This window comes from Phaethon aethereus (genome assembly GCF_964289735.1).
Source record: "Phaethon aethereus genome assembly, chromosome: 11".
In the NCBI taxonomy this organism is placed as follows: Eukaryota; Metazoa; Chordata; class Aves; order Phaethontiformes; family Phaethontidae; genus Phaethon; species Phaethon aethereus.
Genome location: NC_138587.1, coordinates 23,907,720 through 23,930,895, shown reverse-complemented (window position 1 = coordinate 23,930,895; position 23,176 = coordinate 23,907,720). Strand labels below are relative to the sequence as shown.

The 23,176-nt window shown below is 47.7% G+C and overlaps 1 protein-coding gene across 1 annotated transcript in view; it reads left to right on the top strand.

Annotated features, from left to right (window-relative positions):
• Positions 1–3,734: 3,734 nt before the first annotated feature.
• Positions 3,735–23,176, top strand: part of PHF2 (PHD finger protein 2) — a gene marked incomplete at its 3' end in the record, with an annotated part of 84,721 nt that continues 65,279 nt past the window's right edge. The window contains exon 1 of the mRNA XM_082004791.1: positions 3,735–3,901. Coding sequence (XP_081860917.1) covers positions 3,804–3,901 — 98 coding nt within the window. The 5' untranslated portion in view covers positions 3,735–3,803. The remainder of the gene's footprint in view (positions 3,902–23,176) is intronic.

Genomic DNA, 23,176 nt, shown 5'->3' with positions numbered 1-23,176 from the left:
CCGGGTCACTTAAATACTCCTGAAAAATCCCATCCTCTCCCATGAGTGCCCAGACAGCAGCAGATCCCTTCGTGCGATGCAGCCCTGGGACTCCAAGGGCTGTGCCAGCTGATGCAGCGGTCCAGCTGCTTAACACCCGCAGGGTCTGCGACCGCCATGCAGTTGTTTTCTGGGTACCTCTTTGGGCCTATGCTGTGGATTTTTTTTCCAGCTGGTTTAAAAGTATGTATTAAAAACTCACTTCAAAATGGCCAAAAAGTTAACTCAATGATCGAATTATGTTTTGCTGAGGCCTCTCAGCACAGCTCCACCACTCGCTCCTCCCTGCCCGAGAGCAGCCAAGCATCCTCCGTGTGTGGCTTCTAGGTAGAAATACTCATGGAGAAGTCAAGAAAATGAGACAACCTCACCCACTAGTTTCTCTAGCTGCTAATCCTTGGCAAAGTGACTAGTAAGGTGTCCAAGGTGCCAGAGCAGAGCCACCGAGTCCCCCATAATTTCTTTCCGTGCAATATCAGCAATGTTGGCTCTAGCAGCTTCCAGCACAACTCAAGATAACTCAACTGACTTGCCAGAGGAGACGAGTAAAAATATTGACACTGCAAGTGCAGCTCTGCCGCCGATATAACCATCACACGAGGAGCAGCGCGGGACGACTAAGGAGCCTGAAACTGCTCCAGCCCCGCTTGCAGAGGAGTGTCTGGCTACACCCTCGCACGTCCCAGCTGCCCTTTGTTGTGGTCACCAAAATCCCCACAGTACTACGAGGGTTTAGCTCACCAGTGGCTGCAGTGGAGACATGCTGACACTAGAATTTCGGGCGGTGCTGTGAAACTAGGGCTGTTTTCATGGAGATGCTCTTGGGACTTGAGGAGAGGCGATGAGGATCCTGTTTATTCACAGATCGTACAGCCTTTGTGTGAGCAAAGCCCATAGAACAATTGGGAGAGGGAGAGGAGCGCAGAGCGTGGTGCGGATGAGTTGCTACGCTTGCAAGTGCTTCCATGCTCCTTAAAATGAAAATACCGCTTTTGGGAAGAGAAGGTGGCACTCCAGTTTGCGGCTGCATCCATTTCGGGTGTGCAGAGGCATGAAGCCCAACTTCCCCATGACCATCCTGCACCAGAGGGCATCAAAAGCGCTGAAAGCTCTGTTTAAACCCTGAGCTGAGAGGTGCTGGTAGATGCACGTGGCATTGACAAGCAGTGAGCGGACTCTTGTAAAGGTGTGTGCAACTCTTGTGACGGTTCCCGAGCCTTTCCTCCTCATCCTGCTGACCCCCTAGACTTGCTCTTCTACTTTCTGGCCGAAGCTCCAAGCAATTAAAATCATGACAGATCAATTTAAACTTAAAAGAGTTCTGATTTTCAGAGGGCAGATACTTAATGCCGCTCAACGCGATGAAGAAAACGCTTGAGGCATTTAAAACACGTCATTCAAAACAACTGAGTCACGATTTAAAACACAGGCCTGTAATCTTCCCCCCGCATTACCACACCTTGAGCTATGTCAGAAATTTCATCTCACTCTCATAAACATCCATGGAGGACCAGAGCGTGCCATTTCTGACGCTACTTCAAACGCAGCTCTGTGCAAGCACTGGCTGAAAGTCATTTCTGTGGCATGTAAATTCAGTGGGCAAGGCAAGTAATTTTGACAGTCCCTCTTCAGTTGTTCAAAACAGGTTCTGCCTATACCGACAACGGCCTTCTTTCAGTAGAAAAACTTCAATTTTAAGTTATTTGGGCCCTTGAATTTCCCTGGTCCTCCACAGGTGATTTCTGAGGATTTTTGCAGACTGATGAAAATCTTTTTTTGCTCCAAGATAAACAGAAGATTTCCCCCCCGCCCCCGCCCCTCTGAAATGCGATGGATTCAAGATGCTGAATCCATCGTAACTGGAATTAAAAGCACACCTCACTTGGGATTCCCTTTGTGAGTACTTTGTAGGAAGCTCTTGCGCTTCCCAGGGAAGCATGCCAGTGGCCATCGAACATTCTTGGGACACAGATTCCCCCCCACATGCCCCATGCTACCATCGTTTTAATCACCTGAGCAGCTCTTCAGTCTCAGCATCGAGGGGGAATGAGGTTCTGTGTCCTCAATCTCGGTTCAAACTCGAGAGTTCCTCTTTTGCCTTCGCCGCCGCCACTGACCCATCTCCCTCCGAGAGGAAGCTGGTGTCTGTGGGTACATGCAATCTTGGGCTACGCGGATGCTATGCCTCTAGGTGGCCCTTCACGGCATGTACCCAGCACTCTACCACTTTGATTTGGAGCTTCACTGGCATGAGGTGTTTATTTTCATAGAATCACAGAATCATTAACATTGGAAAAGACCTTTAAGATCATCAAGTCCAACCATGAACCCAACACCCCCATGCCCAATAAACCATGTCCCGAAGTGCCACGTCCACACGTTTTTTGAACACCTCCAGTGATGGTGACTCCACCACTTCCCTGGGCAGCCTGTGCCAATGCCTGACAACCCTTTTGGTGAAGAAATTTTTCCTAATATCTAGTCTAAACCTCCCCCAATGCAACTTGAGGCCATTTCCTCTCATCCTATCGCTGGTTACTTGGGAGAAGAGACCAACACCCACCTTGCCACAACCCCCTTTCAGGTAGTTGTAGAGAGTGATAAGGTCCCCCCTCAGCCTCCTCTTCTCCAGACTGAACACCCCCAGTTCCCTCAGCCGCTTCTCAGAAGACTTGTGCTCCAGACCCCTCAGCCGTTTTCTGGACACGCTCCTTCGTCTCTCTGGTGTAGCAGCTCTACTTGCAATGGTGAGGGGGCCGCCGCAGGCGGAGGTGGGTAACTTTAAAAGCAGTAATACCATTCTACCAGCTAAAAAGAAGGTAATTTTTTTCTTTCTTAATGTAAATCAACACCCGTGCGTGTTTAGAGGCCCTCACCCTGACACCAGGCCATCAGGGCGTTATTTCTGCTGGCGGGGCAGCACGATACTCACGGCTACTTTTAGCGCAGAAGTGCTCCGTGGTGGCCCGTCATTACGGGAGGGCTTTTCTCCTTCGCTCTCGCAGACCCCCAGCCAGCACCACCCCCCGCTGCATTTGCGCGGAGGGGCGAGTGCCCGGCCGCGCTCCCCCCGCCGCGGAGGGGGCACAGCGCGCCGGGGCCGCTTTCTTTAAAACGCTCCCTCCGGGCAGCCAGGTGGTATATAATAAAAAACCACCACCCCAAAAAACCCCCGTTTCCCCCCCCGCGGGAGCCCCCCGCCGGCAGCGCTCGCCCTGCCCGCCGGCCGCTCCGCCGGGCCCCGCCGCCGGCCCCGGCCCCGGCCCCGGCAGAGGAAATGTTGCGCTGTTGCAAGCTGACGTAAGGACATCGCAAGGAAAGGGCTACATTTCGGAGTGTTTATGAAAAGGCTCGGTACTGTACTGTCACCAGGGGGCACGCAATAGAATGCATTTCGCCAAACATTTTGAATAATAATCATTTAACAACAACAACAACAAAAAAAAGCCCCAGTCCGGTCGGCGCTCGCGGAGCCGGAGGAACCATGCAGCCAAACTTTGCGAAGCCCTTTATTATTTTTCTGGCATCGCTCGCCCGCCCTTGAGGAGCCGTAATTGCATTATCTGATTTTTTTCCTTTTTTTTTTTTTTTTTCCCCCGCTTTCTCCCCCTTTCCTCCCTTCCCTCCCGTCCCCCCACCCCGTCTCCTCGGCGCTGCACGCTCGCCGGCCTGCGGCGGCGGCAGCAGCCGGAGCGGCCCCGCGGCAGGAGCCGCCGCCAGCCCCGCTCCGCCGGGCCGCCAGCCTTGTTTTGAAGGGAGCTAACATGGCGACGGTGCCCGTCTATTGCATCTGTAGGCTGCCCTACGACGTAACCCGCTTCATGATCGAGTGCGATGCCTGCAAGGACTGGTTTCACGGCAGGTAACACAAAGAGATCGGGCCTTTCCCCCCCCTTTCGCCGCGGTCCCGCCGCCTTTTCTCCGCCGGGCAGCGCGGGGAGCGGCGCTGCCGGAGCCGCCGCCGTGTGCATTTTCCAACAGGCCTTTTTGGAGAGGAGGAGGAGGAGGAGCCACTCTGCCCCCGTCTCTCGCTCGCTCTCTCCCCGTTGTATTTTTTTGTGTCTGTGTGTTTGTGTTTTGTTTTGTAAATTTTGCTGGATTCCCCGCACAAAGCTCCCCCCCCCCCCGGGGCTCCGGTGTCACCGGGCGGGGGGGGGGCATTGTGCTTTCCTCGGGAGGGGATCGTTCCCGCCGGCCGGCTGGGCGCTGGCAGCGCGGCGCGGCGGCGGGCTCCTCCGGCCAGGATGCCGCGCGTCCCGCGCCGCGCTCCCCCGGCTCCACGCCGCTTCCCTCACCGAGACGGGGCCCGGGGCGGCGGGGGGGGGACCGGCCGCAGCGCGCGCGGGGGCCGGGGCGGGCAGGGGGAGCGCGGGGGCCGCGGCGGCGGAAGACGGGGCTCGGCCGCCCTGTCAGCGGGCTCCGGCGCCTGGCGCGGCGGGCCGGGCTCCGGGCCGGGGCGGGGGGGTCCGGGCAACCCCCCGTTCCTGGCCCTCCGCGGCTCCCCGGGGCAGCGGGAGCGGGGAGGAGCGGGGCGGGGGACGGGCGCGGTGTTTCCCGGCTGACAGGGCTACCATCGCCGCGCCAGCCTTGCGGCTTAACCCTTGGCGAGGCGGGCGGAGGGCCGAGGGGAGCGCGGCGGGCCCCAGCTCCGCGCCCGCCCTGGCGGAGGGGCGGCGGGCGAGGGGAAGCCCCTCCGCGCCGGCAGCCGGGCGGGGCGGGAGAGCGCCTGCCCCGAGGCGGGCAGGGCCGGGCGGGGAAGACCCCGCTCGCCCAGAGCCCGCCCCTGAGCCCGGGCCGGGCACCCCCGCCCCACAGGGGGAGGTGGCCGGCGGGGACCCCCGCCGCCCCTCAGGGTGGGCACCGGGCGGGGGGGCGGCTGCCCCCGGCCGCCACCGCAGCCCCCGGGCCGGCCCTGTCGCCGCCGCCAAAGCGCCCGGGGCCGGGGCCTGCCGTAGCGGCGGCGGCCGCCGGGCGGGGAGAGGCGGCGGGCGGCGGCCGGGGAGCCTGAGCAGAGCGGGCCGGGGCGGACGACTCCGCTTTTCGGTTGATTTCGCCCCAAACCGCCCTCACGGAGCGCCGGTGCGGCAGACAATGGCAGGGTGGCCGCGCTGGAGTTCAGGCGGTCGGGCGCAACTTCAGGAGCACGTACGGGTCTCCTCCTCCTCCGCGAGGGAAGGGGAAGTTGCGCCCGGAAAGCCGAGGGGACGAAAATGGACAGAATCGCCCGGGAAGTCGCCTCGGCACCGTCCCGCGGGCCCCGGGCGGGCAGCGGCGGCGGGTGGGCGAGCGGCGCGCCCGGGGGGCTGGCCGCCGGAGCCGCCCCGCGCCCGGGCCAGCATCCCCCCGGCGGGACGCCGCGGTGGCCGGGGGCTCTCGGGCGGCGGCACCGGCGGGGGGCGGTGGCAGGAGGGCAGCCGTGCGGGCAGCTCTGCCTTGCACCGGGCGTTGCGGAGCAGCGTGATGGAGCGTTACCGGCTTTGTAGCAATTCTCCTGGAGTGACAAAGGTGTGAAAAGTGAAATTAAAATCCGGTAAATCACCTGGCTGAGCGCTTTTTATGGCAGGTATTCAGTAAGCTTAAGCTGTAACTCTTTCATTTTAACCAGCTCCAATAATTGCCTCAACATAGTTGGTGGAGGAGGTGAAGGCAAGCGGCACTGCTTGCTGCCGTTGTGGTCCACGGATGCCCGAGCAGGCCCTGGGTCAACTGCACATCTTCCCCAAGACTACCCGTGCGCACAAAAACTGTTACAGAAACTGCGCTGTGACATTAGGGATGATGTTCTGCCATTTTTTTAAAAAGCCGTGTAGAAATGTGAAGCAAAATCCTGAAGTAAGTGGTTCTAGTGCTGATGTTGGCAGTGGGGTGCTGGGTTTAAAGGATGCGCGCTGACATCCCAGTTCGTTAAGACTTGGGCACAGATGACAAGGTGAGGCTGGAGAGAAGCTTCAAGTGTTGTGCGCTTGAAACTTGGCAAACTTAAGAACATGAAAAAATGAAGATTTTAATCCAGAGTGGTGATAGAGCGGCTTCGTGAAAAGCTAAACAGCAAAAGGAGTTAAGCTGCCTGCAACCAGCGGTGAATTTTGATTAAGACTGACGAAAAGTGATTAGTTGTATCTGATCAAGAAAACAATCATTTCGTGGACAGCTTGGGGGCAATATCTTGTGCCTGCGTGAAGAAAGGTGTTTCATTTTGTGGTATGAAGAGACAGATTCAAATTGTAGCTCTGTTGCAGGGGTGTTGTACCCTTTTTGCTTAGCTCACGGTAGCATCCAGAGATGGATTTAAAGTAAAGAATACTGAGGAGGAGGAGGAGACTTCTTACTACATCAAAACCTAAGATAATTGTACTGGAGAAGTACATTGAGTGATTTAGTAGAATGTACTAAATCACTCAATGTACTTCTACTAGAATGTAGAATGTATGTCCCTGTTTGCTTTTCTGTGAACAAATATTCAACAAAGAAAAATGAAAATCAGGTTTCATTTGTATAAAATAATCCTGTCTTTCCCCTAGACACTCAAAGCACTCATAGTGTTATCTGTATCGCAAACAAAAATAAGCAAGTGTGCAAAGCTGCATACCGTTAAGGAGGCTTGCCCAGTTTTTTAATCATTTAATCATACTTCTGTCTCTTTTTAACATGACATACAGTGTGGATTTCAGAAAAAAAAAAGAAGTGCCATTTCTATTTTGGTTTTGTAGAAGCAGATCAGGTGTTTTCATGCTTCCCTTCTGACGGCAGTTTCCAAATAATTAAAGACATATTTTTCATGGTTTTATTCACATAGCAGTCATAGTGTGCCTCGCGTCTGAGGTTGGGTGACATCTCTGCGGCAACTTCAGCAGTTCCGATGGTAAATTCATATGATAAAAATATCAAAAGCATGTTAAACTTATTTCATGCAGTTTAGAAGTTGGAAACGGGGCGATGGAGCCATCGGCACGTGTCAGACGAGCGCTCTCCAGACCACCCCCGAGTACCCGGCCGTTTGCTGATGTGCCATTGACTACACTTTGGAAATCACTGCTCTGGGTCCCTTCCCGATACGAGTGCCAGAGGGACGGGTTCGGGGTTTTCTGGGGCTTTTAGATTTCACTTATCATTTTTATTATCTTTTTCCGGGAGGATTTCTCTTGTGACGCAGTGTTAGATCTTTCCGTAGAAATCATTACCTAATCCTGAGAAACATCCAGGTGGTCCCTCACTGCTGGATCTGAGCTCCTGCGTGGCGGGCAAGGCAGCACCTCGGAGCACTCGCTGCTCTTGCCTGGGCTCTTGTCACCGCTCCGGTCTTTGGCCTGCATGCGGTGGAATTGCTGCATTAGACCCTACGGCTGCATTGATACATATGCCTGATAGGTTTCCTTTGATAGACAAAGGTTTGGCATCCGCGTTGACTTTGTAGGTCGGTAGCCTTTGGTAATCTTGCCCGTGGCGTTGCTGATCTGTAGGAAGAAAATAAAAGATTTGGCATTGTTAGCTCTGTTCCTTTCTTTCTGTGAAAGCTTTCTGAGCCCCTCTGTTAAGACTCCGTACACTACCCATCATCAGGAGACTCTTGGACACTGTTGATGAAGTGTGTTGAGCTATGGAGCCATCGGTGTGTTTGCAGAACGCTGTTTGTGACTTCTCGTTAGACGGAGTTTCAGTCATTTCCATGCTTTCCATCTGCCTGAGCGGCTCGAGGCAAGCAGCTTCAAGCTCTGTCTGGAGAGGGTGGGGATGGTCTTACAGGCAAAAGGGAAATAGCAGTAGAGCAGACAGCGGGGTTGTTTGACTCCTCTGTTTGTGAGAACCGTAGGCTCTTTGATGCGGATTTTGGTCTAATGAAGTCCCACACAACTCCTGTAAAATGCCAGCCTCAGTGCTACACGCCTTCCCGGTTCCTCCGTCATTTTCTCATAGTAGGTCTATGTTACATCTTCACCTCTTGGGTCTCCTACCTGATGAGGGGTTCCTGGCGTCGTTCTGCCTGTTACCCAGCAGCAGGACTGCAGACTGCACGCACCCGCAGCTGTAAGGCCTGTTGGTGTGGGAGATGGCTCCCCGGACTTGGGGAAGGCAAGGAGAGGAGGAGGAGGAGGGCGTTTCATTGTGTGCCGATGGATGAAGAAGCTGAGAATCAGCAGGTGCCCAGGTGGTCACTGCTGCGTCAGCTGTAGGCCTGGCCCGGCCCATGGCTTTGCGCAGGCCGTGCTGCAGGCTGAAGGAGATGCTTTCTGTGCCGGGCACTGCCCAGGCTTGCCTTAGGGGATGTGGGATCAGAGGGTTCGCCGGCTTGGTGGGGCGGTTTGGCCAACGCATGTTACACCCGTGCCGTGTGGAGCGCGCTGCCTTCCCCCCTGCTTCCAGGTGATGACGTCGGTCACGATGCACGCAGCGGTGCGTGGCTTAGGAGCTGCCTGTCTCAGGGACACCCCCTGCTCCTCGGCGCCGTTGCTGCAGCCGAGGGCAGCTCGGGCAGGTTTGCTGGCAGGCTGTGACGGTAAACCGCCGAGCGGTGGAAGAGGTCGTATTTAACAGCAGGCCTCCCGGTATCTCGTCTGTCCTGGGGGTGTAACAGAACCCAGTATTCACGGCAAGGCAAGTCCCTTTGTACAAGTTTGTTCGACTAGAAGTCTGTACTGGGTTATTTATTACAGCTGTAGGTGAAGGAAGGTAAATAATTCATTTTTCTCTGCAGCGGGTATTTCGTTACCAGTTCTTATAACATGCGCCTGGTGTTGTAGGATGGGATCATATAGTCACTTGCTAAATAAAATAATGAGCATTTTTGTATTTGTTTTTCTACCCCACGTATATTTAAAATTTGAAGCTTATTGCCCCAGGCATAGCTGAAGTAAATAACTTAGTAAAATTACAAAGGGTTTGGTTATCTAAAAGTAGTTCATGCAGCTGCCATAGCAGCGTAAAATTATGATGGGTATTAATCAAGGTGCCTCGACGCACAGAGTGAACTCCGGCCGGGTTAAGGAATGCTCTTGTCTGTTACACGGCAAAGCTAAAAACCCTGTGTATGGGGAGATTTTATTCTCCTGCTGGAGCGTTCAGCATTGTTCCTTTTAAAAATAGGTCTAGTTCTGCAACGGCAGCGTCTAGTTCCTCTCTTTTATGTAGCCTTATCACTAGCGATGGCCAAATTTGGAAGTTTGGGTAAAATTTTAAGATGAGGATAATCCTAAAAATACAATGCTGTTTGCCTTAGTATTATCACAGCAGAGGGAGTTACTAAGGTTAATTGTACTGTGCACGGAATGATTTCCTTTAGTGTGAGGAGTTCAGGTAGGAACGCGGTATGTAAGTTTTTCCAATAACTAAATGTTCAAGATTGTTTCAAGTTTTCCTGAGGAGTTAGTCAACATTACAGCCTCAGTTATACTGGGAGATTTACCAGGGCAGCTATCATCAATAAGCCATGCTAATACCTATACCAGAATGTTTTCCCTTATGGATGCTCTATTCCAGCAAAAAAAGAAAACCAGGTTGTTTAGAAATGATTTTACAGATTTTAAAGCATGCTAATTGTTCTGGATGAAGTGTCCACGTGGACACTTCAGTGGGTATTGTTTGCCATAGAAGGAAAACAAGCCAAACAAACCAAAATACCTACTTTTTTTAAAAAAATGTGAGTTGTCAGTATGGAACATGAGAAGTTTTGAACACTGTTAAAATCCTTCACGTCTTCAGGTTGAAATCGCTACCATTTTAATCTTCCTTTCAGTAACATAGCGCTACTTGTTCTGTAAGTTGAAAGCTGTTGAAGAGAACTTAAGAAGCTTTTTTCATTTCGAATCCATTTTATCTCTTTTTAGAAATTATGTTTAAATGTCCGGGACTGCACAGAGGTAGAACCACGTGTCACACTTGCCCCAGTACTGATGCCGGGTTTGTTGCCTTGTACTATTGTGTAGTCCCACAGTGACGATCAACACCAACTTCCAGAGCATCGGGAGCCTGGCCAGATGGTAAAGCGAGTCGGTTCTGCGTGTTGCCAGTCAGTGTTGTGTTCTTGGTCCTTTGGCATGGCTAAACAAACTTCTCGTCTTACTACTTCACATCCATTTGCGCTCTGAGAAAGAGCCTGAGATTCGGAATGGAAAATATGTCAGAGTTTTAGTATGCCATTAAAACTTTCAGTTGACCTCAGAGAGTCTCTTGGGCCTTGTGGTATCAATCACAGCTGCAAGAATACTTTGCAACTATTTATTAAAAGTATAATGTAGCAGATTTCCAAATACAAAGTTTTATCTGCAGTTTTATCTTGCAGAGAAAATACGCTAGAGGGTTGAAAACCTGTGTTTGGTGCACATTAAAAGGGTTGAATTCTTCATCAAAAGAAGAAGTTTGAGTGGAAATTGAGGTTCACCCTTGACTTTTCCACGGTGGTATTGTAAGGCTGATATCCCCAGGAAAAGCATTTGGCGCAGCACTCTATCGCTGAACGGTAGGATAGGCTCCCTGTTGAGATAGGGATGCAAAAAGTGCATCAGCTTCCCCATTTCTGAGTCTTCTGTCCTCTTCTGGTCCTCTGCCTCAGGAGTGAACAGGCTTTCCGTGGATGGCCGTGCAGCATCCAGGTCTACAAAGCTGGCTTTGAAGCAGAACGGACGTTTCTCTTTTGATCAGTTCTTTGCCGTAGGACTGAGCATCGCTATTAGGCACCTCTAGGTTTCCCTGGGTGTCTTGCATTTAAACTTGCTCGTTAGAAAGCCCTGAGGGTTCAGTTTGAAAAAGTGTTTCCCTGGGACATCGAGTATAGTTGTGAAAAGAACCGATTACTCCAGTTTATGCAAATAAGAATTTAGGTGTCGGGAGTGCTTAGCTCGCCTCAACATCGAGGTTTTGATGTGTCAGCTCAGAAGTCATGGAATTATTCTTCAAATTAAAGTATGCTTTAAAAATCCAAGTCTAAGTAATACTAAGTGTGGACAGTAACGTGGGAAGAGCCTACAAGTACGTTGTCTGGTGCACTGGTACTTGGCAGAAAGTACAGATCACAGAATGGTGTTGTATATAAAGATTCTTTTAATTTCAGAGGGTTTTACTCAGATTTTACTTCTGAAAGGGTAAAATGTTATGAATATTCAGCACAATTGGTGTTTAATTAAAAGAACAATTTGAAAAAGAGTATGAATTAAGTAGTGCTCTTCGGCAGCCTGAACCTTTAGCTTGACTGTGTTTTGTGAGTGGTCCTGCAAGCACCCAGGTGCCTGTTAAGTTCAGTTAAGTAGTGGGACTGCTTTAATCAGAAAAGTTAAAGCGGCGTCAGAACAAAAAAATCGGTTCTGCAAGCAAAGTGGGACCTGGTTACACGCTGCTTTTTCCTTACTGCTGAAGGAAATGGATAAAAATGTCTTGAAAAAAATTATCAAGGCAGCCTAACTGCGTATGGGGAGAAACTGGTGAAGAGAAAAAGTGTTATAGAATCGCTATAGAGCTTTCTAAAGCCCATTATCTTTAATATTATCTTAATATATTTTCTTCTTTTTGATATATTAATATATATCAGAAATATACATAATATATAATATATATATAAATATACATTTTAGAGTAGCGGTGTAGTACCTCTACGAGCGGCATTCGGCGGAGGGACAGTTTGCGCAACGCACAAGGACTCTCAGTAAACACTCGGTGCCTGGAGCCGTGCGGCCGCCGCAAATTTAAAGCCAGGTTTGGTCTGCCATCGTGAATTGGGGTTACGCTGTGGGGTTGCGCGGTGGGCAGGTGCGGGGGCTGCGCCGAGTCGCGCTCTGCGCGTGAGCGGTCTGCTGAGGCCGCCAGCCTTTTGTCCGGCGTGAACAGAACATCCTTTCAGCCTCAAAAGCAAACGGTCTTTGTGCTCACGGTTTTTTTAGCAAAATTTTATTACACTTCAAAATCATATTCGAATGCTGGGTCACAGCAAATACACAAAATCCCACTACTAGTGTTACACTCTTATTATTCTGATGAACAAAACTCTGTCAGCTAAGTGGCACTAGCTTTCTAGTTGTAATGACTTATTTTCCTGTTCGTCAGAAATTTGTATATCTAAAATACTTTACAGTTCCTCAAAACATTTTATTACGCGTGTTTTGTGACATTGAAAGTATCACATAAAGGTGCACTGTAGCAGCGCTGGAGGCTTTTTTGTGACACAGGTGAGCTAGCTCCTTGAAATGGACCGGATTTTCATTGTAACCGTTTTATGTGTCTTATCTGTTTCTGGGAACACCGTAATGTGGGTGTATATTAGAAAATCTTACGCTTGCTGAGTGGTATGAATAGTAATTCCTCTTCAGGTTTTTATTTGAAAACAGACGACTGTGCACAATCTATTTTAGGGCATTATGCACAATCTATTTTAGGATGTTACCTAGCTGTTTGGTACATCTAAATGCCTTCCGTAGAGGATATATTGGCAATACCAAGGTTTTCAGCAAATTTCACAAAGCCTCTCACGTGGACTCGTTCCTGAGGGGTTTGTCCTCCACGTAGCTAAACCCCTTCTGAAAAACACTCTCCTGGCCCCGGGGTAGAGCTGCTGGAAGAGGCTGGCAACGCGCGAAGGGCACACGGTGAGGAGTCCACGGGGGAGTTCCTCTCTTCGCTTCCTCCTGGCCACATCCCCGAAAAACGGTGGGTGCCGCCTTCTCTAGATGAGGCCATGGCTCAGCAATGTACTTACCTGAGCAGATGTGACGACACCAATTTTCACTGCTGTGCTTATGTGCGTGAAGTTGCACAGCTAACCGGGGCAGGCCTCTAATGGGATATTCAGCAATTTATTTTATCCGTTAGTTTTAGCAAGTAATTGAGACAAGCAGAAAGTTAAGCAATAGGATATTTTGACAAGGGGGAAAAAAATCAGAATTGTAAAACCAAAAATACTTCTAAATTTCGTATTTGCAATTGTTCATCTGATAATATGAGGGCAACTGGAGTTGCCTTTATGTTTTTATTGCATGGCTTATGGATTTCATTGCGTTTTCCTCTGTTAGCAAAAAATGCGGTACATTTACTCCCAGGGAAAAAACTTTTTTTCCTTAAAGTTTTCATCTGGCAGACAGAAAGGATGTAACAAGTGAAAAAAAAAAAGTGAGAGATTTCTGGTAGGAGTCATTAGTTATGATTTTTTTGTTAAACCTCCTTTTTTGCTGTTAACATCTCAATGGAAGGTGATGGAAATGTGAAAATTGGCAGGAACGCTGTTCCTATGTCATATGTGCCATTCACTGGTCTGGAAAAACTGGATTTGAGATGGCCAAATTATAATGATTTAAAAAACCCCTAGCTAATACATACCCATGGTTTAAAAAAATAGTCGTCTGTGCTCCTTTGGCGCAGTGACACCGTGTCTACACTACGTGTGGACAGCAGAGTGATGTCGGCTGACCAGATGATGTCTTTGGCTTTCGTGGGATTTGCACATGGGGTATGAATGATTATGGTATGCATTTGTGACTGTTCGTGTGTATAAAAATGCACTCATTAAATGTGAGCCATGTGGTTGTGATTTACCCTTTCAGCTCAGATCTGTATTGTTACTGCTACGGTGCAGAACAGTATCTCATTGTACGTGTCTCGCGCTGGGCACTGCGCAGCCCTCTGCCTTCCGATGCCAGATACAACAAAGACTGCGAATGGTTTTCATTATGTTTTTGGATGAACGCAGAATAACGTGGGAGCACATGAAACAGCGAGTGACCATTTTTCAGGAATACAGTCCCCATAGCCAGAATATAAGCAATATTTGATCCCTTCTATTGAACACCTTACCAAAGTCTCTGGATTGGGGCAGGAGGGGGAAGCGAAAGGGCTTAGACTTCTGTTGCTGTTTGGCCTGTCTCTGAACAAGGAGAGTGGCTCCTGGATCACCGTGCTTTCCATTTGTGATTTTCTTTCTCTCCATTTGTGATCACTAAATAGCCTTAAATACAATTGCAGCAGTTGCTAAGGAATGTAAAATTAGAGTGTATATCTAGTGTACTCTTTTTTTTTTTTTTTTTTTTTTTTTAGCAAAAACGTGCAATTTATTGGCTGGAATTAATTGGGAGCAGGACCACTTGAACATCTAGCTCCTTACAGACTGCAGACTCCTATCCAATAAATATTTCTTGTGGCATTAAAGAATGCTGCTGTTGTGAGAAATCCTGCTGGATACCTGAGTGAACACTAATTGAGAAAAGAATGGTAAACTTGTAGGGCTATTAAGTATTTTTTCCATAGTCACTTCGAAAATCAAAGTCTCAGAAGTACCATCAAGAGCAGCAAGACCCACAGGATGGCCAAATAACCTAAGGCTTCTTTCCCACTGTGTGTAATCTAGGTAGAAAAGTCCATAGGCAACTGGCAGGCTCAGCTCACTCATTGTGTATGAAACACTAAAGCTTGTACTCTACACTTAGTTGCTGACGAGGGATTAATCATTCTAAAGACTTCACTAACTCCTGGTCTGGAGTCAAGGCCTCTCAGTTAAGCTTTACTATTGAAAGCTGTAAAGGTGGTAGAGTGTTAGAGAAGATCTGAGAAGGACGAGGATGCCATTTCCTTAGTGCTGAACATGAGACTTTTGTTCTAAAATGGGTGGGCTTACTCTTGCTTAGGTGGTTGAGGAGATCTTGAAACATTCAGGCTTGTTCTGAGAAGATCCTGTGAATTCACAAATTTTAATGCCAAAATGGTGCTTTGACAGTATTCCGAACTCTTACGTAGATCATCAACCAGCTTTTTTTGCATCACAACAAACGCATCAGCCAGATGAAGGCACATCTACTCTTGAGGAAAAGTCAACAAATTCGCTAGTGAGTTGTCACAATGGTTTATTGTTTCATTGTTGGAAAAATCACCTGTATTTCCAATCTAAGTTTGCTTATTTTCCGTTTCCAGGTGTTAATGTCTTACTATTTTGTTAGTTGAGTTGAAGAGCCCTCTTTCCCAGTCAGATTTTTCTATCAAGATTTTGATGTCCTTCCTAAGAGTCATCTGCTTTGTGAGATGATACAATTGTTCATTTGAGTTCTGCTGAGGAGGTAGTTCTTTTCTTCTACAGTCCAAGAAATACACTTAATTTTCTAGTTCCGTACAGAGAGCTTTTAATTTTTTACCATATTTCAGTGAATGTCATTTCACGTACCTGCCACTCAACAATAATGTTTCCCTTTTGCTTTGTCTATATTTGCGGTAATTTATCAGGCATAACAGCCAAATGTTTGTTATCTGCATTAATTATTTACTGTTGCTGCTACAAGGCTTCACGTTCTTTAGTCAGTCTGATGTGATGTTTAGGAGAGGGTAAAACTTGATGATAAAACTTCAAAATGCATCAGGGCATTAAGCAGCGCTGGAGGAGAATAACCCTTCCCCATCCCTGCAAAAGGCCCGCTGGAACGGTGAAGGTGAAACGTCTCCGAAGTACTTGCTTCATTTGTAAGAGCCCTGTGGAAGCAATTCTCTAGGTTTCCAAAGAATTAAGAGAAATAATGCGTTTAACTTCTTCAGAGCCGCCTTTATTCGTTCGGCACGGAGTGGGTGTCCTGATGTGCCGTGCTTTCTGCGCTGACTTTGTCTTCCAGTTCACGCTTTATAAACAGTATCGGAAATAGTAACGTTTTTTTCACCCACAGCTGCAATTTCACCCTGTGGTACTGTTCGTAGTCCCCTGCAGTTTTACTCCCACATCTTCAAGCAATCCTGGATGACTGATGACGTCGCTGTATTCGTCGCAGTGTACCCACCCCTTCCGCAGCACCCGTAGCTGTGCTCGTCAGCGCTCTCGGGGATGAAGTCGTGTTAAGCTGAGCAGTACGCGGATGCGAGGCCCGCGGTGTTGGTAAAAGTAGTTGTCAGGACTCAGTAAATAACGTGCTGCCTTTGGAGTGAGTGCGGAGCCGCTGACCCAGCGTCGTGCTGGAAGGAGCTGTACCGTTGGGCAGCTGTCCTCCGCGCTGAGCCGGGGCTGGTGGCGTGGCCGCAGCAGCCATTAGAGTGCTTTGTGGTGGTTTGACCAGACCGGATTTTGTAATACTAAGTTCTGTTCAATGCCATAGCCTAAAAATTTATTTTGGGGGAAAGTTAACGCATTTCTTCTTTCTTTCTGCATGTCTTCATTTCTTCTGCTTTCCTTGGTTCTTCAGCATTTTCATCTGTTGTTGCCACGCGGCTGGTGTTCTGCTGTAAAGACACTCTGGATTTGCAGTTGATGTGTGAATTGTGATAGTCAGAACTCTGTGTCAAATACTTGACATTTATATTTTCAGACACGCTGGTTAAACGCAGAGATTAATGCCGAGGACAGAGAGATGGGACTGCGAGGTTTCGTTACTGGCTTTGCTCCTCCTTTCCTCCCGAGTTTTTCTCAAATCAGTCAACTTCTCTGTGGTTGGGTTTGGTTTAACTCTCTCTCCTGCATGCACATTAATTAATACATCAGTATTTTAAATGTAATCCATAAGGCAATGAAGGAAATGAATAGTTTATCTCTGGAAGAGAAAGGGGAGTGAAAGCTGTTCCGGAAGACAGAGTCGGAGGAGGACCAGGAAGGTCTGGTAGCAGTGCCGTGGTCTGCGTTCGCTGGATTTCCCTTCCTGGCGGCTGGCTGACTGCTTGAGTTGCCTCCCACTCCGAATTCGCTATTACGGGCGTGCCCTTAGCTCCCCTTCTGGCTACCGCCGATTTACACCACGTGGCAAGTACGCACCCATGACCTTTGCAGTATTGCTATTTGTTAGAAGCCCGGCAAAGTTGTAATTGTCTGGAGTCTCCCTCTGTTATTTGGTATTTTAGGAAAATTTTTTCTTTGTGGCGGAATGTGTGTCTTGAACGTACCATGCTACTGTGCAGCTGGGCAGGGATACGGCCCAGCAGATCAGTGACAACCCACTGTGATTCTTCTGAGTGCGTGTCAGAGTATTTAGCTCTCGTTACTTGTGCTATTTGAATCAACAAATCTGTGTACAAGTTGCGGTTCCTGGAATGCTGCTGTCAGAAACTTGGGTAATGCAATTTGCTCTCTCTTCTGGAGGCTTTTTGGATTTCAATTTGGGTTTCATTTTTTTGCAGCAAAAGTGACCTGATTTTACTTCTTAAGTAACTCGAGGGTTTGGTTTTGATCAGCTGCGTTTTGCTCCTGCAACGTTCACCGCTCACCGTAACAGAAAAAATAGGTGAACTGGTTGGCAGGTAATGTGAAGAGTTTTTTATTCTTTCGATTTTCCAGCTGAATGCAGTCCGTTGTCCTTGTCGGGTGCTGTGGGCATTACTATAAAGGAGGTGCTTGCGTTTCAGATTCACTTTTGATGTTTGCAAGCTGTATCCGGTAAGAAGATGGGTCCACCAGTCCGCAGGGTGGTCGTGGTAGGCATTTGGAGAAGCCAATGTGTAGCACAGCTTTGAGGAAATGCTGTAAAGCTCAGTCCTAGACCGCGTTTGTTGCTGGCAGCGTGCTCTGGTCCCACTTGCAAACCGGGGCTGCTCTTAACTCGCCAAGGGCAGCCCGCGCACCGGGGCGTCGCGGCTGCGCGCACTCCGCCGGCAGCGCCCGGCAGCGCTCCTGGGGGTGATGCGCTCGCCGCCCGGCCGGCGTCCACCGCTGGCATCGCGCGGGGCAACGCGGGTGCCTGCGGTTTACGGTGGCGGGAGGGCGAGAGTAGCAGAAGGAGCAGCCTGGAGAGGGAAATAAAGCTGTCGCGCTGTGTGTAGAGCTCGTCTGCAAGGTAACTGCCAGGCTGCTCGCCGCTTAAGTAAGTCCCGTATATCATTAATATTGCTTTTTATAATAATGCTGGGTTTTTCCATTTTCAAAATGCTGACACTAAGTCATTGCTGAAATTTAATTACTTCAACGCTATTCGAAAAATACTCAAAGGGCTGAAACAAGCAGTAGTTGGAGTTGTTCCCTTATGCTTCCAAAATAAAGGACTGTAGGAAGTGATCAGTTCAACGTGTCAGTAGGAGCATCAGGGCTGCTTTTACCCGTTATGTTAAAGAAATGACAAGCCAAGCCCTGAAGTTTTTAATTCGTTAAGGCTATGCTTTTTCCTGGGAGGCTTTCGTCAGGGAGGGGCTGATAATTTTTTTTTCTGTGGTTGTTTTTTTTTTTTTTTGTTTGCTTTGTTTTTTTTAGGAGGCAGAACAAGCAGGGTCGTCATCTTATGCTTTGGTAAAAGGAATTTTTGCGCAGCTGAAGATTTGTACTTGCTACAAATGCTATTCAGAATGTTTTTTTCTGCGTTTTCATGGTGAGAGAGTTGGCGAATGGTGTTAGGAAGAAAAAGCAGGCTTCAAGGAGGTGTTTCTGAACAGCACTAAACTGAATTTATCAGCAGACGGGAACGTATTATGTTTTCGGAGCCCATCTGACTGCTGATGGTCACAGGCTAAACCTGCTGCTGGCAGCTGCTGCTGCTGCTTTTTCTTTGTTCCTCCTGAATTTTGCGTTTCTTTGCATACTCGGAACTCCGAAATCCCACTCGAAGCAGAACCGTTCGCTTTGAGTGCAGACCAGGGCTGGCAGGGCTTGCTGCAGGGACGATTCAGCTGCGCTGGCCCGCTGCCTTCCCACCCAAGTCCGTGGCAAAATCCCTGCACGAGCGGCAGGCTCCATCCCAGGTCTTGCTCGTGCCACAGGCCTTCAAGGGGACAGAAATTTCACAGAAAATGTCACAGTCATTTAATGAGTATCTTACAGGAAAGCCAGCTTGCGTGGACTGGAAGCGTTCGCTCTTTTGGTAAGGTTTTTCCCTTTGAGGAGGGGGAGGATGAACTAATTTTGTGTTGATAAGCCACAAGCCAGGAAACACTATTAACACTGTATGTCATGTTTGTAAAAAGGCATAAAAACTGTCAGGAGAAAAAGAGAAAATTTATCACTTCCCATATAATAACTGAAGCGGCTTTGGAAATAAGTGCCATTGGTAACAGTTCGCATCTTCCTACTCTTTTTATGTATGAGTTCCAGTGAACGTACTGTATATGTAATTTTGAAATTATACTTTTAAAATTATAATTTTAAAGCGTAGCGTTAAACAGAAATATAACGTTAATTGTGCATAGGAATATGTGTCAGAATTAAAACGGTGCTTCATCTAAGGCTTTGCAGAAGCACAGCTGCATCTCGGTACCACAGGCTAAGTATTGGAGACTGAAAGACCCAGAGGCTCCAGGTGTATGAATGATCAAAGCCATTCACTGTGTTTGTGGAGACATTTAATCCACGTCTCAAAGTGCAACGTGGTTACATTTTTTTACAGTTCTTCGGCAAATGGAAATCTGCTTCATGAATTGTGCGCAGCAAGTGTTTGTCGATTTGCAGCCGTCTGAACCAGCTGAAGCAAATCGCAATGTACAGTAGCGTAACAGTGCACCCGTAACAACGCGGAACCTCGAGAGCGCGTTTGGTTACTGGTGGCACTGGATGTTGCTGTGTATTTCGGGTTCTGTTACTGCCCCTCTGCAGTTCAAAGTAATGTGTTATTAAGAAAAATGTAGGGGTTTCCATGTCAGTTTGGACCAAATCAGTTGCAAAAATGTGAAGTTAACAGTTCCTAACACATTTGGAGTAATTGGAGAAGAGACTCAAGATGACAGGAGACTGTGAGATGTGTTTCCTCTTGGAAACAAATTAATGTCTCTCTTACTATTCACAAGTAATGGCATCATATGAAACTTCAGGAGATCAGTTTTAGACAGGTTACTTTGAATGTTACAGCTTATAATTGATTTCAAATTTACTTTTTAAACTTTTAAACTTTTTGTGCTTTTAAATGACACAAACCCACATGAAATGTGTGATCAGGAGAGAGAAGAAAAGCATCATCTTTAAGATGATATGTCTAGTTTGACTGCCAGAATAAGACCATTATGGCCCATAAATGCAACCTAATAGCTGCTTTTGAAGCTTGTCTTTTGCTTTCCACTCAAGCTACAGAAAGTATTACAAGATTGTGTCTGTTCCGGCTGGCCAAGGCAGGCTTTTGCAGCGATGTCAAAAAGGTAGCGAACAAAGACATTTAAAAAAAAAAAAAAAAGAATAAAAAATAGGAAAAAATTGGCACACTGGGGAATGAGGAGTAGGGAGTTTCTATTTTAAGAGTTGCCTAGAGCTTCATTGAGATGCTATTTTGTTTGCCCATTTCAGCTGGGTTAAACTGGTGGGTTTTGTCTGTTGGTTTTTTTTATAGTGAAACGTTGAAGGCGTAGCGGAGGGAAGTGCTGGGGGGTGGTCGTGGCTGCTGGGCAGCTCTGCTGCTGCGTTTGCCATCCCGGGCAGGATGCCGCACGTTTCCCAGAAAAGGAGCGGGGAACATGGTTCTGTTTAAAATGCCTGGTTAAAGAAAATTCTGATACTTAGAGTTTATGAAATCTTTCTTCCATGTGTTCAGAGGAGGTTTGGGTCTGCCAGGTGTCTTGCCCAGAACCTCGAAAACCCTCATCTGCTTCCTTTTGTTTACATTTCCATTTAGACAAAATTACCTCACAGGGTATTTGTGTGTTACTCTGGAAGATGGTTTGAACTTCAGCTTTGCACAATATGCGTGACTTCCACAAGTGTTCGTATCTCCCCGCTTCCGAACGAGCAGCTGCGAGACCAGCAATTCCTTCTGGCTTTTGGTTAGACCGGCGCACGCTGAACAGTTTTGTAAATGCCATCACACGCTTTCCTAGGTTAAAAGATGAGCGTGAACCTCTCTTCCCTCCTTGGGAAATGGAAATCCCAATCGCTGCAGTCACGTCTGCAGCCAAGCCGTGTTTCTCACGAGTAAGCTCCAGTTCACCTCCGTGCCATGAGAGTAACGCTGTCTGTGTGCTGAGTCAGGCTGTGAGACTTCATCCCAAAATAGAACTTTAAAGAACAGTTTGTAAAATGCGATGTTAATTCATAGTGAATTAATTTTCTAGGAATCACTTATCAAACCCCTGAGAGCTTGCAGTGCTGCAGTCTCTAATGGGCTACTGGTTTCTGCAAGGCATGGTGTCTTTGGGTGAGATGCTGTTGTAAAAGCTGTAACGAACAACGTACTGGGGCACCTGCTGATCCAGTGTGTAGGTATGTGCTCTAAAATTGCTGATAAGCAACGATAAACCCCAAACGATGCAGTACACAGAAGGAATCCGCTCAACAGCAGTGCTTTGGGACCCGTTTCAGTAAATAGAGGTTCTGCTGGAATCAAGAGGGAGAGAAGGGGCCCCAGGATCAAGCCCCACTGCCTGATCCGTTATCATCAACCTATTATGTCACACAGCTTACAAAAGTGAAGTCGATCCCTTTGCAGATCCAGAGGGAGCCCAGTAGTACCAGTTAACCAGTGAAGTGTCTGCGTTCAGGGTTGAATTACCAGGTGGAGCAAGTCATTATCAGTCTGCGGATGTGAAGGACACCATTTTATACCAGCCCAATGAGTAGTCTGAACGCCTGATCCTTGGAAACCTGCATGGTGTTGCCTCTGGATAGTACAACTATTACTACCATGTATTTCTTTCTAAACGTGCAGGTTTACTTTGCCTCTGTCACGTACGGTATCCATCATTCTGAGATATATCCCATCCGCTGTATCAAAGGCGACGTGCCATCTCCGTGATGTTGTCTTCAGCAATGAGACAATGCAGAACATTGTGTGGGCAGAAGGATCCCCCGTGTTGTCACACTGGTTAGTTATTGCTGAGGTGACTCTGCCAACGTTGCGGAGAACTGCACGTGAAAGACGTTCAAGAGCGCAGCACGGATGTACACGTATGCCTATAGAGCTGATTTATCATGTTGAAACAGGAGTAAAATGTGATAAAGCTGTGATTAGATAATCTGAAATTTGGTGTTAATATCTGAAAAATGTATTTGAAGTGCCGAAAGGTAATGAAGTAAAGATACAAGGCCAGGTTATGCAACTCAACAACAGAAATACTCCAGAATGGTTTGGGGGGGTTCTGTTAATATTTTATCATTCTTAAATTGTATTGTTGACAGTTTTAATACAGGAAGTTGTTCATAAATATGACAGTGAAAATCATGCCCTTTCCTTCTTCCCTCCGTGGTATACCATCGGTTCGCTGTTGGAGCTTCTCCCATGAGCATTACAGTTGGCTCAGATTGCTTGCCATGCAAAATAGAGCATAAAAAGGTACTATCAGGACTGCTGTGTGCTTGTAAGTAAATATATATCTAAAAAGAATACAGAAAAGTGGTACTGTCAATGAAAATGCGAAACCAACCAAATATTGATGTGTATTTTTAGTGACATCTAAGGCCTAACAATGCCTATGCAAGTCACAATTACATGTTACCTCAGATTTGAAAATAAGTTATATAAATGGATGTCACAATTAAAGCAAATCAAAGTTTTGCAGTATTCAAAATTGTATTTATGTATATTTTGGTACAAGCGGTTTTTGTTGTACAAAGTTAATGATGTTGCCTGGGGCTTTGTTGCCGTTTAGTTTATTTGTAAGGTGTTTATTTGCATTTATCTGTAGTTTAGTCACATGCGTATATCGCGCATCCCCAGCGTGCTCTGGCAGTACGTATGACTTTGTATGTGATGTGCAGAATGACCAGATCCTTGACACGGCGGATGGGTGGTCAGAAGGAATATGGCAAACTCTTTCTTCCTAAAATAGTAGTTTTCTCTGCGTATTACAGCGCACGGCAGCTGCTGGAGAAACTCGCTTTTGGTCGCTCCTTTCAAGAGCGGCTGGCTTGTGATGGGCTTGGTGGTCAGGTGGTCCCTTTTCTGGGTCGTGTTTGTGCACAAACGCTGGTGAGAATAGTCCTCTGGTCTCAGCAAGGAAGAAGCATTTTCTGAGCCTTTTGAACGGTTTCTTCAGAGGGCAGAGCGGCTATGGCAGTCATCAGTTGTTTTATTTTAAAGTATTTATGTAGCCTTAGTAACCAAAGTACTAAAATTTAGACTTGATGGACCTCCCATGTAGATGTTTAATCCAGAAGATCGTGTACCAGTGTAACTTCAGCATGAAAATTACTCATACATTGCTCTGTACAAATGAGCCCTCAGACTACTGTATAGGAAGGCAAAGACATAATTTAATTTCAGTAAGCTTAGAAACGCATGATTCAAACATATTTCCCCTCTTCCGAGCTTGATTATTTGCAAACCTGCCTTTACCAAATATAAGTGGCAGAGGTGTCTATCCA